At 36.8% G+C, this 15,552-nt stretch overlaps 1 protein-coding gene across 3 annotated transcripts in view; it reads left to right on the forward strand.

The window, feature by feature from the left end:
• The window catches only part of LOC150105228 (serine/threonine-protein kinase/endoribonuclease IRE1-like), a 543,187-nt gene that overhangs the window by 352,595 nt on the left and 175,040 nt on the right, over positions 1-15,552 (forward strand). For all 3 annotated transcript variants that reach the window (XM_090396205.1, XM_090396206.1, XM_090396207.1), the window contains one exon: positions 4,175-4,304. In XM_090396205.1, the coding sequence (XP_090252331.1) occupies positions 4,175-4,304 (130 nt within the window). The remainder of the gene's footprint in view (positions 1-4,174; positions 4,305-15,552) is intronic.

Consider the following 15,552-nt stretch of genomic DNA (forward strand, 5'->3'; position numbering starts at 1 on the left):
CTTCTGTAAATCAAGGTGTTGTTCAGGGCCATACCACAGGTTCCAGCATGGTTTTAATCCTTTGCAGAAATGCAACTTGGATATCCCTATACATCACCCCACAACTTATGCAGCAGAGATGTGATAAAATCAAAGGCACTTCTCTGTCTTACTGCCAGAGAAGTGCCTTTGATTTTATCACACCTCTGCTGCATAAGTTGTTGTGTTAGAAATGAAGCCAGACGACTCTCATCCCCAGGTCATCAATTAGTACACATGACACCATTCTCAGTAAAACGTTCATCTCTTGCGACATCACTTTCTGCATTCTCACAGGATTGTGGTAGAGGCATGCCTTCACAGCCCTCACAAGCTGTTGCATCCTGATGCAGCATGGTCGACCTGTTCTTTGGCAGTCAGATATGTCTTCTGTATAGTTATAATGGTTAATAGTTTGATACTCAAACATCCTACTGATTCCAATTGTTTTTAGCATGTTGAAAATAACAGGTGGCTGCATTCCAACCTTGTGAAGTGCTATTACAGCTACACAATTCTCATAATCTCCCTACTGCATGTTAACCCGTACAGCTAGACAATTCTCTCTCTACTAATAAACATGCAAATGTTGACTGTGCACAGCGCCTAGAACCAGGCTTGCGCAGTTCTGTGGGAAATGCTGAGATGTGCAGAAATTGCAACCGTATTTATTGCAAGACTCTGTGGATCAGAGTTCATGACATTGTTCATGGTGGATCTTGAGGGTTTTAACAATTTGGTACTACAAGGTTTGTCAAATGAAAAGGAGGTATGAAATGTACTGTCATCTGCAAAGCTATAGGATTTGAAGCCTGTAAGAGTAGGTCATTTCTATACAGAAGGAAGAGAGTAGGTGAAACTACTCCTGAGATTTTCCAGCATTGGTGGAGAAATCTAAATAGAAGAAAGAGTACACCACTACTTGTAGTGAGTGGTTAGTGAGAAAACTGGCAGTCTAGTTACAAATGATGGAAAGCTGACCATAGAATGGTAATTTGCTAACTAGGTCCCTGTGCTAAACCCAAAGGCTTTTGAAACATCGATAGTGATTATTGTTTTCTCGGAATTTTTCCATGGCTCTAATCCAAAGGTGGATGGAATGCTAGATCATGTGGATCGACAGAGGTAGAATCCATATTGCTGGTTGTGAATTAATTGGGGGAGGGGGGGGGGGTCTCCAGGTGGTATAGAAGTTTGCTGTTGATGACTTTCTCCATATTTTTTGAGAGAACAGAAATGATAGCAATTGGACCATAGTTTGTTGACTGAATTTTACCACCTGTCTTTGGACTGAGCTGGATGTGGTCCTGTTTCCATTCTGCTGGGGTAGAAGCCAGCTGAATAGGATAGATTGAAAAGGCAATATAGAATAGGTGTTCTCAATCTGTAACACATGGTTTTAACACACTAGACAGGATACTAGTAGGACTGGATGCCTTGTTTGTGATCAGGTTATTAATGATTCTTCTGATTTCTTTTTGGCAAAAGACTACAGGTTGCTTTTAGTGACCAGTTCTTAGTAAAGTGGGATGGGGATCTATTGCCTTGGTCATTAATGCAGGAATTAAAAGAAAAGAGTGATTCCAGTAAGTCAGCCTTGTTTATGGGTGAAGTTACTGTGAATATCGGCCTAGTTGAGTCTGTTGTCTATTTCCATATTTAATTTACCATCTTCACTAAAAATTGTGCCTAAATAGCTGAAATGTTTTACTTGTTCTGTAGGTTCTCCATTCATGATGCAGTTGATATTTACCACTGTGCTGTCACTGCTTGTTTCGTTTAGCAATTTTTTGAAGTAATTACTCCATATCTTTTCTTCTAGTTTTCATGTCACCTTTATCATCCTAATTCCTTTTACAGCACTCTTTCCTCCATTTCTGAGCTTTTTCAACAGCCTCCAGAATATTTTGCTACCTTCTTGATATTTATTTCTATTTTCTTCCCATGATTTTTGTTTAGCTAGTTTTACACAATGTTTAGCTTTCTTACATTTGTCTCTGTATTCTCTAAGAGCACAAGCTGGCTTATTTACCAGAAACTTTCAATATGCTTTCTTTATTTCCTTCACTGCCTCTTTAACTTCCTTTGTCCACCATGGAGTTTTGATTTTTCTATCTTTGGAGACAATCTCACCACATGCCTCTCTTGCTGAATCAGTTAATGTTTTCTCAGGGCTTTCCACTGAATCTCCAAGGTTTGGTTGCTGTTCTCAAACTCTTTCATTTTTTCTTGAATAATGTTTGTGTATTTTTGTCTACAGTTCACATCTGAGGGCTGCTCAAATTTTATTTGCTTTAAAACTTTCTTACACACACTTCTTTTCAGTATGGAATTCAATTTTATCCTGCTCAAGACTAAATGATGATCACTTCCAATTTCAAATCCTCTGTACACTCTAGTGTCCTGCACCTGTGAGAAAACATCATTATCAACAATAACATAGTCAAAAAGACTTTTTCTTATTCCTTGCCTCTTCTCTCCATTTTAATGGAGTGAAGAGGCAAATAAAATGTACACAAATTTTAATTTGTGTACATTTTAATGTTGGAACATTGTGTTAGTAATTACCAGTCCCTGCCCTGAGCAGAAAACAGGTATTTGCCATTATTATTAGCTTTGCTCTTTTCTTCAAATATCCAAAATATCTCTGTATGGCTGACAGTCATTTCCTACTCTGCTATTTAGATCTCCAACAAGGACCAACTTTTCCTTTTTCATTGTGTCAGTTGCTTTCTCTAAAGTCTCAAAAAATTCCTCCACTTCTACCTTAGTGGGACCATAGGCAAAAATAAGTCTCATTTTCCATTCTGATATTTGTCCACATCACTCAACTCGATATTGCCTGCCATTCAAAAAGGTTATCCTCGTATTTAATGTTGAATGCTATAGCTACTCCTTCTTTTCTCTGATAGTTATTACTTGAATCTTAAATTTTGTATTTGGGATGTGTTAGATGATAATTCAAGCTAAAGCAACATTACACTAAATACGCATTGAGGCAAATAAATTAGGTGGAATTAAATAGAAGCTGGTATTTAAAAAAAAAAGTTGCAAATGGTGTTAAGAATGTGATCAATGCAAGCTGAATAGTGCAAAAGTACTTGTAAGAGTGAACAGTATAGTAGGGGGGGGGGGGGGGGAAGCAGTTTGTAAGAAGAAATTAATTGATCAAGCCAAAGAGCATTCCAGACATTTGTCTGGAATGTTAAAATATATAAGTAAGAGTACAAACAATTTCAAACAGAACATTTAAGTATACTAGATATAAATAAATAAAATTAAATAACTAAATAATGAAAACTTATCCTTCATCCTGTCTTCCACCGTTATGCATTCGATTTTGATCCCGTCTTCTCGGTAACCAAAATGCGCATTATTGCGACAACAACTAACTTCAAAAAACAACTACTGACGGACACTCTTATTCCAGAAAACAACTTAGTACTACAAAAATGTAGAAAAACGGACGATTCACCAATTAATAAGCACTTTCTTCAATACAGCTCAAATTCCCTGATGTGTAGCGGTGTAAATAGGGCAACGAGTGATATGAGATTCTTGCTTGAGGCTGTACGAAAGAAGACACAGAGAGGAAAGATAGTGTGTGTGTGTGTGTGTTGCATAGGTATGATAATGAATATGACAGAAACATTTAAGTTACTTAAAGGGTTTATAGGATTGATGCAGGTGAAATGTTTCAGCACTTGATTAGAGGGTAATGGGTTGTCAGAGTAAATGTAAATGAATGGAATGGGTTGCCAGAGTCAGTTGTTAGCACTTTATCTGTTAATGGGTTCAAGGAGAGGTATGATAGATTGTCAGGATAGTTTGGGTCTCCCACAATGAGTCTTCGGACTCCGTGGAGGTGCCCATATAATAATAATAATGACAATAATGTTTTAAATTTGATAAATGTTACCTGAACAGGACTCTTTGTAACAAAGATTATTCACAGATGAAACACTTAACGAAAAATATTCAAGATGAAGAAATATGAACAATGTCTTGTATCTTATTTATTATGGATAAAGATTGTGTTTTCAATTTTATTTTAAAATAGTAATTATTCATAGAAGCTTGAGAGATAAAAAGCATGATGATATTTTAAATATTTACAAAGCTAGAAAATGCTTTATTGTCATTTGATTCCTTTCAGAGGGAAGTTTGAAAATCGTGATGTTGCTGTGAAAAGAATTCTTCCAGAATGCTTTAGTTTTGCAGACCGAGAAGTAGACCTTCTTACAGAATCTGATGAACATCCAAACGTCATACGCTATTTTTGCATGGTGAGTTGTTCTCAACTTGTATGCTGGTCTTTATTCAATATTAAATTTTAGGATTTAAATATATAAAGAGTTCTAGATGAAATTGACCATAAACTAATACTAAATGACTACTAATAAAAATACTTTAACTATTAGATGCTATCACTTAAGACATGAATGTTTTTTACACAAAATACAGTTATCTCTCACTATATATAATAAGCATTCACTATGACAGACTTTTATGAAAATTCCTTGCCCAAGATACATCATTGTAGTTGGGGGGGGGGGGGGGGGAATCACTCTTACAAACTTTCCTGAAACTCCTCAAGTTTCAGGAAATAATTTCAGGGTATATATCAAGAACTTTCATATCTGTGTTCTTCTCTAGTCTTCGATTGACTATTATTTCCAACTCATTCAGGTCCATCATCATGAAATTCTTGATATATACCCTTGGGGAGGGAGGATATTATAATCGTACCACATGAAAAGTTTACATCAGTACAAATTTTTTTCTGGATTTTTTTTTTTTTTTGTCATCCTGGTTAGTGGAGGAGACCTCCCAATCATGGTACTGGTTCCTTTCATTCTCCCTCTTTTCCTTTGCTTTTCTTCACATGTTCTTTGCTCTACTTCTTCTTCTGAGTCTTTTTTTACTATTCTATCTTCCAGACTACTGTCACTAGGATCCAATGCCTTGCCATCATGTTTGCCGTGCGGTGTGACCTGTGAACATTTGAATAGAGAGATCCTGGTAGTCTTGCACTGCTTCGACAAGATGGGCGGTCCTGGATGTCCCAGACAGGATCAATTAGCTATTGGGCTTGCCAACAAGGGTTAAGTGTGCTGAAGTAAGTCTCCTTCCCCATGGTCCAAGGACAGGGCCCAAGGCTTGCTGTGACACTCATATAGTGTCTAGGGTAGCCCTGGCATTCCACTCCTGAGCACAGTCACTGCTCGCTGGAAAGTAGGCATGCATGTGTGACTTCTTGTGGGTAGGAAACTCTGGTGCTGAACAAAAAATCACTCGAGCATGAATTTTTCATTCTCAACTGTCAGGGGCCCTAATAAAATTCCAAACAAGTAAGGATACCATCGATACGCCTTGTAGTAACAGAAATAAGATACAAAAGATGTGATACCATTATGAATGTACCTGTTTTTCTAATCATCCATGCAGCAGGTTGAAAGCCAATAAGGAAAATGTCACTCTTCTTTATTCAAAAGGGTTTAGAAGGACTGGCAGGTTCCCCCAAAATGGTTAAGGAACTACGTTCTGGTGATGTCCTTGTAGAAAACATGACAATGACAACACTCCGAAAAACTACTCAGAGCAACATCAGTAGGTAGAATACCAATAACAGTTAAATAAAACACTTAATTCTTGTGGAGGAGCAATCTCAAAATGGGTTATCCTTGACGTTCTTGGTGAGGAGTTATGTTCAGGAGTAACAGGTATGAGGCTCATCCTGATCTGTAGGAATGGTCACACCCAGAAACATCATCCCTACTTTTGATACTCTTAAGCCTCCAACAGAGAGTGTGATGTCTGTCTGCAGAGAATTTGGATGTGTTTAAGATGCAGTGTAATGAGCTGTGTGTATGACAAAAGGGATCTTCTAGATGAGTTTGTAACTCCATCTTAGGATAATAATAATAATAATCCATTCTGATGGCTTCCACAGGTGGCATTAAAATGCATTGGGAGTTTTTTGTGTGTGTAGCATGGCCAGCACAATAGAGATATGCAAATGAATTGTACTGTTTTCTTTGGTGATTTTCAAAGTATTGATGTAGTGGTAGTGGTGATGAGTAATGAAATAATTATAACTTCAGATTTATTGAAAACAGGTCTTGAAATTGCTTAGACAAACATAGTTTCATGAGCATGCTGAAATACGAATTTCCATTCCTGACTGAAAGTTATAGTGTTATTGGTGAAGTTTTATGCATTGTTTGTACAAACTGAATTTTCTATTGCACCTAGTTATCATGAGTAGACTGTTCTTCACATATCAAGCATAATGCTTTGCAAACAAGTACAAATATGTTGCTAGTTGATGTGGAATCAATTATTAACAAAGTTTTCAACATTTTCATTTTTTTCACTATTAGAGTTGAGGCACTGAAATCCTGTAATCTTATTGAAGTGGAATACAAACAAATTTTAGGAAATATAAATATGAGATGGATCTCCATGCCTACTGCTGTGAAAAGAATGAATGATCAAAATGTTTGATAGTCTCGAGTCATTTTCTGTTGCAAAATAAAAGCCCCAAATTCGTGAGGATTTTTTTTTTAATGAGCCACAGTCATGTGAAGTTTTTTCACTTGGATATAAATTATAGAAACTTCAGGTACAAACCTTGTTTGCTTAAACTTCAATATAGGATTAAACAAGAATATAATTTCTTGGCATTTTTAATTTAATTTATAACCAACTGAAAAAACTTTCTACATTATTGATGTATAGACGAAAAAAGGGAATAAAGATTAAAAGAATAGCACATTTGGAAACTGAATTTAATGGAAAAATTAGATGAGGTGGAACAAATGTAAGGAATGACCATCCAGAAGCTGACAATCCACTCATAAAGGGTATCATTGACACCATAAGATCTGACTTGTAAAAAAAGCTGTAAGGCCAGACTTGATCAAGATGTCAACAGCAACCACATGATATTTTCTAAATCTTAAATAAAGATAAGTAAGGTTGGTAGGTAGGTCTGCTGTAGAATGGCAGAATCCATGTTGGTGAATCCATTGGTCTCATCAAGTTGATGACTATCTCCATCCTCTTTGGGAGTATTGAGGTAAGGACAATAGTTTGATGGCTATCTTCTATCTCCCTTTTCAGGAACATAAAAGCTTCCTTCAGTGCTGTTGAATAGATGGCAGATGTGTAAGATAACTTGTAGCAATATGAGTTGGGTATTAATTTCTAGAAGACAAGCCCTTAGTACAATTAAGGGGATGCCATCCCAAAGAAGTTATTATCACAGCTATTGAGGATAGAAAGGCTTGCTTTAATCATCTAAGAGTTGGAGGAAGAGCAATACCAAGAAGTCTGCTTTATCTTTAAATGTTGCCATTGTTTCATCAGAGAAGTTGAAAGATAGTAGAGCAGAAGTTTTGGAACTAAGCAGCACAGTTCCATTGTTCCTACTTACTACATCTATGGAGAATATTAGGAACTTGCATTTACTTCGATGGCAAATAGTGCCATCGATTGGTTAGCTGAACTACAATCTGTATACAGTTTTCATTCAGTTTTTTATTTTTACCCATAAAAATAAATATATTTTATTTTTTGCATAAATATATTTTATTTAAATATAGAGGTGCATAAATGTCAAAGCTGTATAACTAAGAGGAGACATCAACATAGCCTTTAAAGGAATGCGGAGAACCGACCAGGGCTTCTGACCTGATATCCAATCCTCACCTTCTCGTGGTGCACCCTGTTGGGTATCTACTTGGATACTGAACAAACGAGAATGGGCTGGCAATTTGAGATTTAGCTGACCAAATTGTATTCTTATTGGTTAAACCAAAATACAAAATGATGGTACAACATGACAAAATTTCATGCCAGCTGGGGCATCTTCTGGTTAAACAAGGCCCCCCCCCCCCCTTGTTTTCGCCGGGGAACCAGGGCGAACAGCGAAAAGTCAGCTACTGGAACAAATATGAAAACACACCCCAACTCAACATCACCAGAGTTAAAGATCGGTACTGTCAACATAAGATGCCTGAATGACAAAGAAATGGAGCTAGCTGAGGAATTAGATAAGTACCAGATCGACATAATAGGGGTGACTGAAACAAAAAAGACAAAAACTGGTGATATCTTTCTGGGCAATAAATACAAAATGTTATATTCAGGCACTGACAATCAAGGAAAAGAAGGAGTAGCCATAGTATTCAACACAAAATACGAGGCTAATCTTCTTGAATGGCAGTCAGTCTCAAGTAGAGTATTGTGGGCAAATATGAGAATGGGGAACTGGACAATGAGACTTATTTGTGCCTGTGGTCCCACAGAAAGTTCTACTAAGGTAGAAGTGGAGGAATTTTTTGATGCTTTAGAAAAATCAACTGGCACAATGAAAAAGGAAAAGTTGGTCCTTGTTGGGGATCTAAATAGCAGAGTAGGAAATGATTGTCAGACATACAAAAATATTTTGGGAAAATTTGGAGAAAAGAGCAAAGCTAATAATAATGGCAAGTATTTGTTGGATTTCTGCTGAGGACATGGACTGGTTATTACTAACACCATGTTCCAACAAAAAAATGTACACATATTCAAATGGAGAGAAGAAGCAAGGAATAAGAAAAATCTCATTGACTACGTTATTGTTGATAGTGATGTTTTCTCCCTGGTGCAGGACACCAGAGTGTACAGAGGATTTGAAATTGGAAGTGATCACTATTTAGTCTTGAGTAGGATAAAATTGAATTTCATATTGAAAAAAATAACATGTAAGAAAGTTTTAAATCAAATAAAAGTTGAGCATCTCTCAGATGTGAACTGTAGACTAAAATACACAAAGTTTATTGAAAAAAAAAATGAAAGAGTTTGAGAACAGGAATCAAACCTTAGAGATTCAGTGGCAAGCCTTGAAGAAAGCCCTGATTGTTTCAGCTAGAGACATGTGGTGAAGTTGTCTGCAAGGAAAGAAAAATTACAACTCCATGGTGGACACAGGAAGTTAAAAAGGCAGTGAAAGAAAAGAAGAAAGCATATCAAAAGTTCCTGGCAAATAAGTCAGCTTTTACTCTTACAGAATACAGAGACAAATGTAAGAAAGCTAAACAGTGTGTAAAACTAGCTAAACAAAAGTCATGGGAGGACTTTGGCAAGAATATAGAAAATAAATATCAAGAAGGTGGCAAAATATTCTGTCGGTTGTTGAAGAAGCTAAGAAATGGAGGAAAGAGTACTGTAAAAGGAGTTAGAGATGATAAAGGTGACATGAAAATGGGAGAAAAAGATATCCTTGAAGTATGGAGTAATTACTTTGAAAAACTGCTAAATGAAACAAGCAGTGATAGCACAGTGGTAAAAAACACTCAACAGGCATATAGTCAGGAATACATATCCATACTTGAAGTAGAAAAAGCCACCAAAGGCTTAAAATGTGGAAAAGCAGCAGGAGTAGATGATATTTGACCAGAAATGCTGAAGTATGGTGGTATAAAAGTCTTGCAGTGGCTGCACTGCATAGTTCAGAAGGAATGGACAGAGGGACAAATTCCCGATGATTAGAGTAGAGCTCTCATAGTACCCATATATAAAAAGGGAAATAAAACTGAATGTGACAATTACAGTGGTATTTCCTACTGAGTGTTCCTGGTAAGATATATGTAAGTATACTTGAGAAACAGTTGAGAAGAATTTTAGAAGAAAAGCTTGGTGAAGAACAAGCCGGATTCCGGTCAAATAGATGCTGTCAGTATCAGCTCTTCACTTTTATAACAAATAACAAATAGTGGAGAAATCATGGGAATATAACAAAGATCTCTATTTGATTTTTTTTTTTTTTTTTTTTTTTTTTTTTTTTTTTTTTTTTTTTCCTAGCTACTCACTGATGAAGCCTCAAAAAAGGCTGAAACCGGTCTGGGTAGTGACCTCCTACCATAATGTAATAACAACATACATTTCCTAGGAAGTGTGTTTTTACATCATGGAAATTACCAAAGTATAGCGATCAGAACTTGACTCACCTTTGCAACGAGTTGCCCAGTATTGTGCTACGTACTAGGACTACTTGCATTAGCTCACGCTAGTATTTGCCAATATTTTTATAGTTTACTATATTCGGCATGAAACTCTCTGATTCCAGTCTCTGAGTTTCTTATCGGTTTTAAAACAATGTGGGATTTAATATCCCCTTAATTTAAATAGTGTTTATATCACCGAAATGAAGCCTGTTGGTTCTTTATATTTAAGCATCTCTATTTGAGTTTTGTAGATCTGGAAAAGGCATATGATATGGTGCCAAGACAGAAGCTATTCAATACGCTACAGTTATATGGTGTCAATGGGGCATTATATCAAGCAATACTTAGTCTTTATTTGAGTTGTAAGTCAGCAGTTAGAATTGATGGAAGTACAGGAAGATGGTTTAATGTTAAATCTGGTGTGAGACAAGGATGTACCTTATCCCCACTGTTATTCATTATTTATATGGATCACATCATGAAGGAAAGTGATATTAAACATGATATCGAAATTGGAGATGTTAATGTCAGCTCTTTGCTTTATGCGGGTGATGTTATACTTATCAATAAATCCACTACGAGTCTGCAAGATTCCTTGACTAAATTGAATAACTGTTGTAATAGATATGGTATGAAGGTCAGCAATAAAAAGACAAAGACAATGAAAATAGGCAGAATCGTTGAAAATGTCAATTGCATTGTGAACGGAAAACCTGTGGAACAAGTAAAACATTTCACGTACTTAGGCACAATTTTTAGTGAAGATGGTAAATTAAATATGGAAATAGACAACAGAATCAATAAAGCTGGTATGGTAGGAAGTCAATTGAATAAATTCATATGGAATAAGAGAGAAATTAGTTCTTGTGAAAAGGCTTAGACGTTGGTTATGCATTTTCACTATAATTTAAGGAAATTACAACGTACTAGGATATACATTAAAATAAATTTTAATATATTTCAATATTTCGGTAATGTCACGTTGCCATTTTCAAGTACTTAAGAACAAGACACATGCACGCAGGCACAACAAAACAGTAAATGAGGAAGAAGTCTGAAGCTTTTATTTCTCCTAAAGTCCTGATGGTGCCCTCTAGCGGGCAATGTTGGTATTGTTGGGCGATTGGGCTTGAAGGTCTTCTGATGTAGGTTTCCCAAATTTGAGGAAGTCTCATGCAGCCAAATTTGTTGAGGTTTGGATCGTTTCTTAGGGCTGAAGTTGATTCCATGAAAAGCCTTTCGTATCTGTATTTGCTATGGTGTATTATCCTGGCTTTCTTCCACTGTATTCTATGGCAGGTATCCAGCGCATGGTCAGCAAGACCAGAGTGACTATATTGGTGAAACCGGATGTAGTCCTTGTGTTCTCAAATTCTGATATTTACTGTCCTGCCTGTTTGGCCAAAGTAGGACAGCTTACGGCTGCAAGGGACCTGGTATACACCAGGTAGGTCTGGGGGGGGGGGTCTTTAGTAGAGTGGATCAGGGATGTCAATTTTTTATATGGTTTGTAACAAGAAATTAAGTTATGTTTTTTTGGGGATTTTTGTGATTTTTTTCAGAGGTGTCTCGGATATAGGATATGGTGATGCATTTAGAGTAATCCTTGTTGTGAGGGAGGGTTGTGGTTTACTGGTTTCAATATTTTTTGGATTTTTTTGGTTGGGGGGTAGCCATTGGCTGAGAAAGTATTGAGAATATGGTTTAGTTCTGTGGATAGGGCATTGTCATTCGAGCAGATAAGTCTAGCCCTGTTGTGTAGTGTCTTAATGACTCCATATTGTTGTGAGGGTGTGGGGGGAGGGAGGGTTGTTGATGAATGTATCTGCCTTTATGGGTGGGTTTTCTATATACTGAGGAAACCAAGGTTCCATCAGGCTGTTGGGTGACTAGTGTGTCTAAGAAAGGAATGCAGTTGATTTTTTCCTCTTCCAGGGTGAATTTGATTCTGGGGTGTTGGTTGTTTAAGTGTGTTAAGAAGGAGAGGAGTGCATCGGAGCCATGTGGCCAAATAGCGAATACATCATCTACATAGCGAAGCCAAATGGTTGGTTTTTGTGGGGCAGAGTTTAAGGTTTTCTCTTCAAAAGTCTCCATATAAAAGTTGGCCAAGCGTGGGGAGAGTGGAGAACCCATGGCTGTCCCCTCTATTTGTTTGTAGAAGTGTTCTGACCAAAGATAAACCACCTAAAACCAACATGCCCAGTAAAGAAATTAAATCTCTATTAGAATTAAAGAAAAACAAGAAAATAATAATCACCAAAGCTGACAAAGGGAATGCCACAGTATTACTTAACCAAAAAGATTACACAGGTAAGCTGAAATCTCTATTGTTAGATCTGGCCACTTACCTTCCTATTGAATACAATCCCACCAACTCTCAAATTAGAAAACTCCACAATCTCCTTAAGAAGGTCACTTCTTGGCCTGTAGAAATCACTAACAAATTAAAACCATATAACTCCATACCTCCCCCTCCCCCCCGTATTTATAGACTCCCAAAAATTCACAAGGAAAACATGCCATTACGTCCGATAGTGGATGGCATTGATTCCCCCACATACAAACTAGCTAAACATTTGGCCAAAGCTCTCTCACACACTATACTGGCTACACACCTTCATACATAAAAAAACTCAGCCCACTTCAAAGCAAGCATAGAAAACCTTACAATCAAACACACTGACATAATGGTCAGTTTTGATGTTTCCTCCTTATTCACAAATGTCCCACTCAAAGAATCCTTAGATCTAATTCAAGCTAAATTTCCTCCTGATATCACAGCCCTATTTCAGTTCACAATGAACTCAGGCTATTTTGTTTGGCAAGGAAAATTCTACAAACAAATAGAGGGGACAGCCATGGGTTCTCCACTCTCCCCACCCTTGGCCAACTTTTATATGGAAACTTTTGGAGAGAAAGCCTTAAACTCTGCCCCACAAAAACCAACCATTTGGCTTCGCTATGTAGAAGACGTATTTGCTATTTGGACACATGGCTCCGATGCACTCCTCTCCTTCTTAACACGCTTAAACAACCAACACCCCAGAATCAAATTCACCCTGGAAGATTAAAAAAACAACAGCATTCCTTTCTTAGACACACTAGTCACCCGCCAGCCTGATGGAACCTTGGTTTTCTCAGTATATAGAAAACCCACCCATACAGACAGATGCATTCACCAACAATCCACCCCCCCCACAACAATATGGAGTCATTAAGACACTACACAACAGGCTAAACTTATCTGCTCAAATGACACTGCCCTAACCACAGAACTGAACCACATGCTCAACACTTTCTCAGTTAATGGCTACCCCCCCCCCCCCAAAAAAAAAAAAAAAAATCCAAAAAATATTGAAACCAGTAAACCACAACCCCCAACCCCTCCATCACAACAATGATTACTCTAAATCCATCACTATACCCTATATCTGAGGCACCTCGGAAAAAATCACAAAAATCCTAAAAAAAAATAACTTAACTTCTTGTTACAAACCATATAAAAAATTGGCATCCCTGATCCACTCTACTAAAGACCAACCTTCCCCCCTAGACCTACCTGGTGTATACCAAGTCCCTTGCAGCTGTAAGCTGTCCTACTTTGGCCAAACAGGCAGGACAGCAAATATCAGAATTTGAGAACACAAGGACTACATCCGGTTTCACCAATACAGCCACTCTGGTCTTGCTGACCATGCGCTGGTTACCTGCCATAGAATACGGTGGAAGAAAGCCAGGATAATACACCATAGCAAATGCAGATATGAAAAGTTCATGGAATCAACTTCAGCCCTAAGAAACGATTCAAACCTCAACAAATTTGGCTGCATGAGACTTCCTCAAATTTGGGAAACCTACATCAGAAGACCTTAAGCCCAGTCGCCCAACAATACCAACATTGCCTGCTAGAGGGCACCATCAGGACTTTAGGAGAAATAATAGCTTCAAACTTCTTCCTCATTTACTGTTTTGTCGTGCCTGCGTGCACGTGTCTTGTTCTTAAGTTCTTGAAAATGGCAATGTGACGTTGCCGAAATATTGAAATATATTAAAATTTATTTTAATGTATATCTTAGTATGTTGTAATTTCCTTAAATTATATAGTGAAAAAAAAAAAAAGAGAGAGAAATTAGTCGGAACACTAAACTAGCTTTATACAAGACAGTGTTCAAACCAGTTTTAACTTATGGATTTGAGAGCTGGGTCAGAAGTAAAACACTTGACCAAAGACTAGAGACCACAGATATGAGAATCCTGAGAAAGATTAGAGGCATAAACTGTTGGCATCAATGGCAATATCGTATTAAAAATGAGGATATTAGGAAACAACTTGACATTGTCAGCATCCAGGAATGCGCTAGCCGAGCTAATCTTAGGTGGTATGGTCATTTAAACAGAATGGGCGAGGAAAGATTGGCAAAACAAGACTTCTCTGCCAGGTTGGCATGAAAACGACCCAGAGGAAGACCTTGATATAGGTGGATTGATACGGTACAAAGTGCCTTAGACGACAGAAATATAACATCTGATAATAATGGAGTCTTGACAAGTAACAGACTGATCTGGAGGAAAATTGTAGATAGTAAGTTAGTAATGATGTAAATTTTTCGTGTAGTACTATCATATCCTGTACATCCCTTGAGGGTACATGGCAGGAATTTGATGATGATATATATACATATATATGTATATATATATATTTTTTATTTTTTTTAATTTTATTTTTTATTTTTTGACAGTGGCAAGGTTTATTATCATATTGTGTATTTACGTGTTTATATATATATATATACACACATACACGAGACATTTTCTTTACAGTACAAAATGCAGAATACTGAATTCTTTATAAATATAATTATACATTTTTTAAAAAAAACTAATTAAATATTTATCTGCCGTATTTATATACCGATGAATGTGCATACAACTCACTATACAATGCAGTAATACAACTCACAGTTCAATAGTAATGATAATAATGGAAACACTTAACCAAAGACTAGAGACCACAGATATTACAGTCCTGAGAAAGATTAGGGGTTTGAACAGATAGCATCAACGACAATATCCTATTAAAAACAAGGATAATAGGAAAGAACTTGACATTGTACGCAGAATGTGTTAGCACAGCTAATCTCAAGTAGTATGGTCACTTAAACAGAATGGGAGAGGAAAGATTAGCAAAACAAATGTTCTCTGCCAGGTTGGTAGGAAAAAGACCCGGAGGGAGATCAAGATGTAGGTGGATTGATACAGTAAAAAGTGCCTTAGAAGATAGAAATATAAGATCTGACAATGTTGAAGCCTTGACAGGTAATAGATTGATTTGGAGAAAAATTGTAGATAGGAAATTAGTAATGATGTAAATTTTTCATGTAGTACTATCATATCCCATACTCCCCCCCTCGAGGGTAAATGTCAGGAATTTGATGATGATAATGGAATGATTTTATATTAATATGCATGATTTTTCTGCATTTTTTTTTTTTCCAATAATTTCTTTATGGATTTTGTATTAAACACAGATATTTTACTT

The sequence above is a fragment of the Typopeltis vanoorti genome, chromosome 7 (genome assembly GCF_054136105.1).
Source record: "Typopeltis vanoorti isolate ZY-2024b chromosome 7, IOZ_Tvanoo_1.0, whole genome shotgun sequence".
NCBI classification, from domain to species: domain Eukaryota; kingdom Metazoa; phylum Arthropoda; class Arachnida; order Uropygi; family Thelyphonidae; genus Typopeltis; species Typopeltis vanoorti.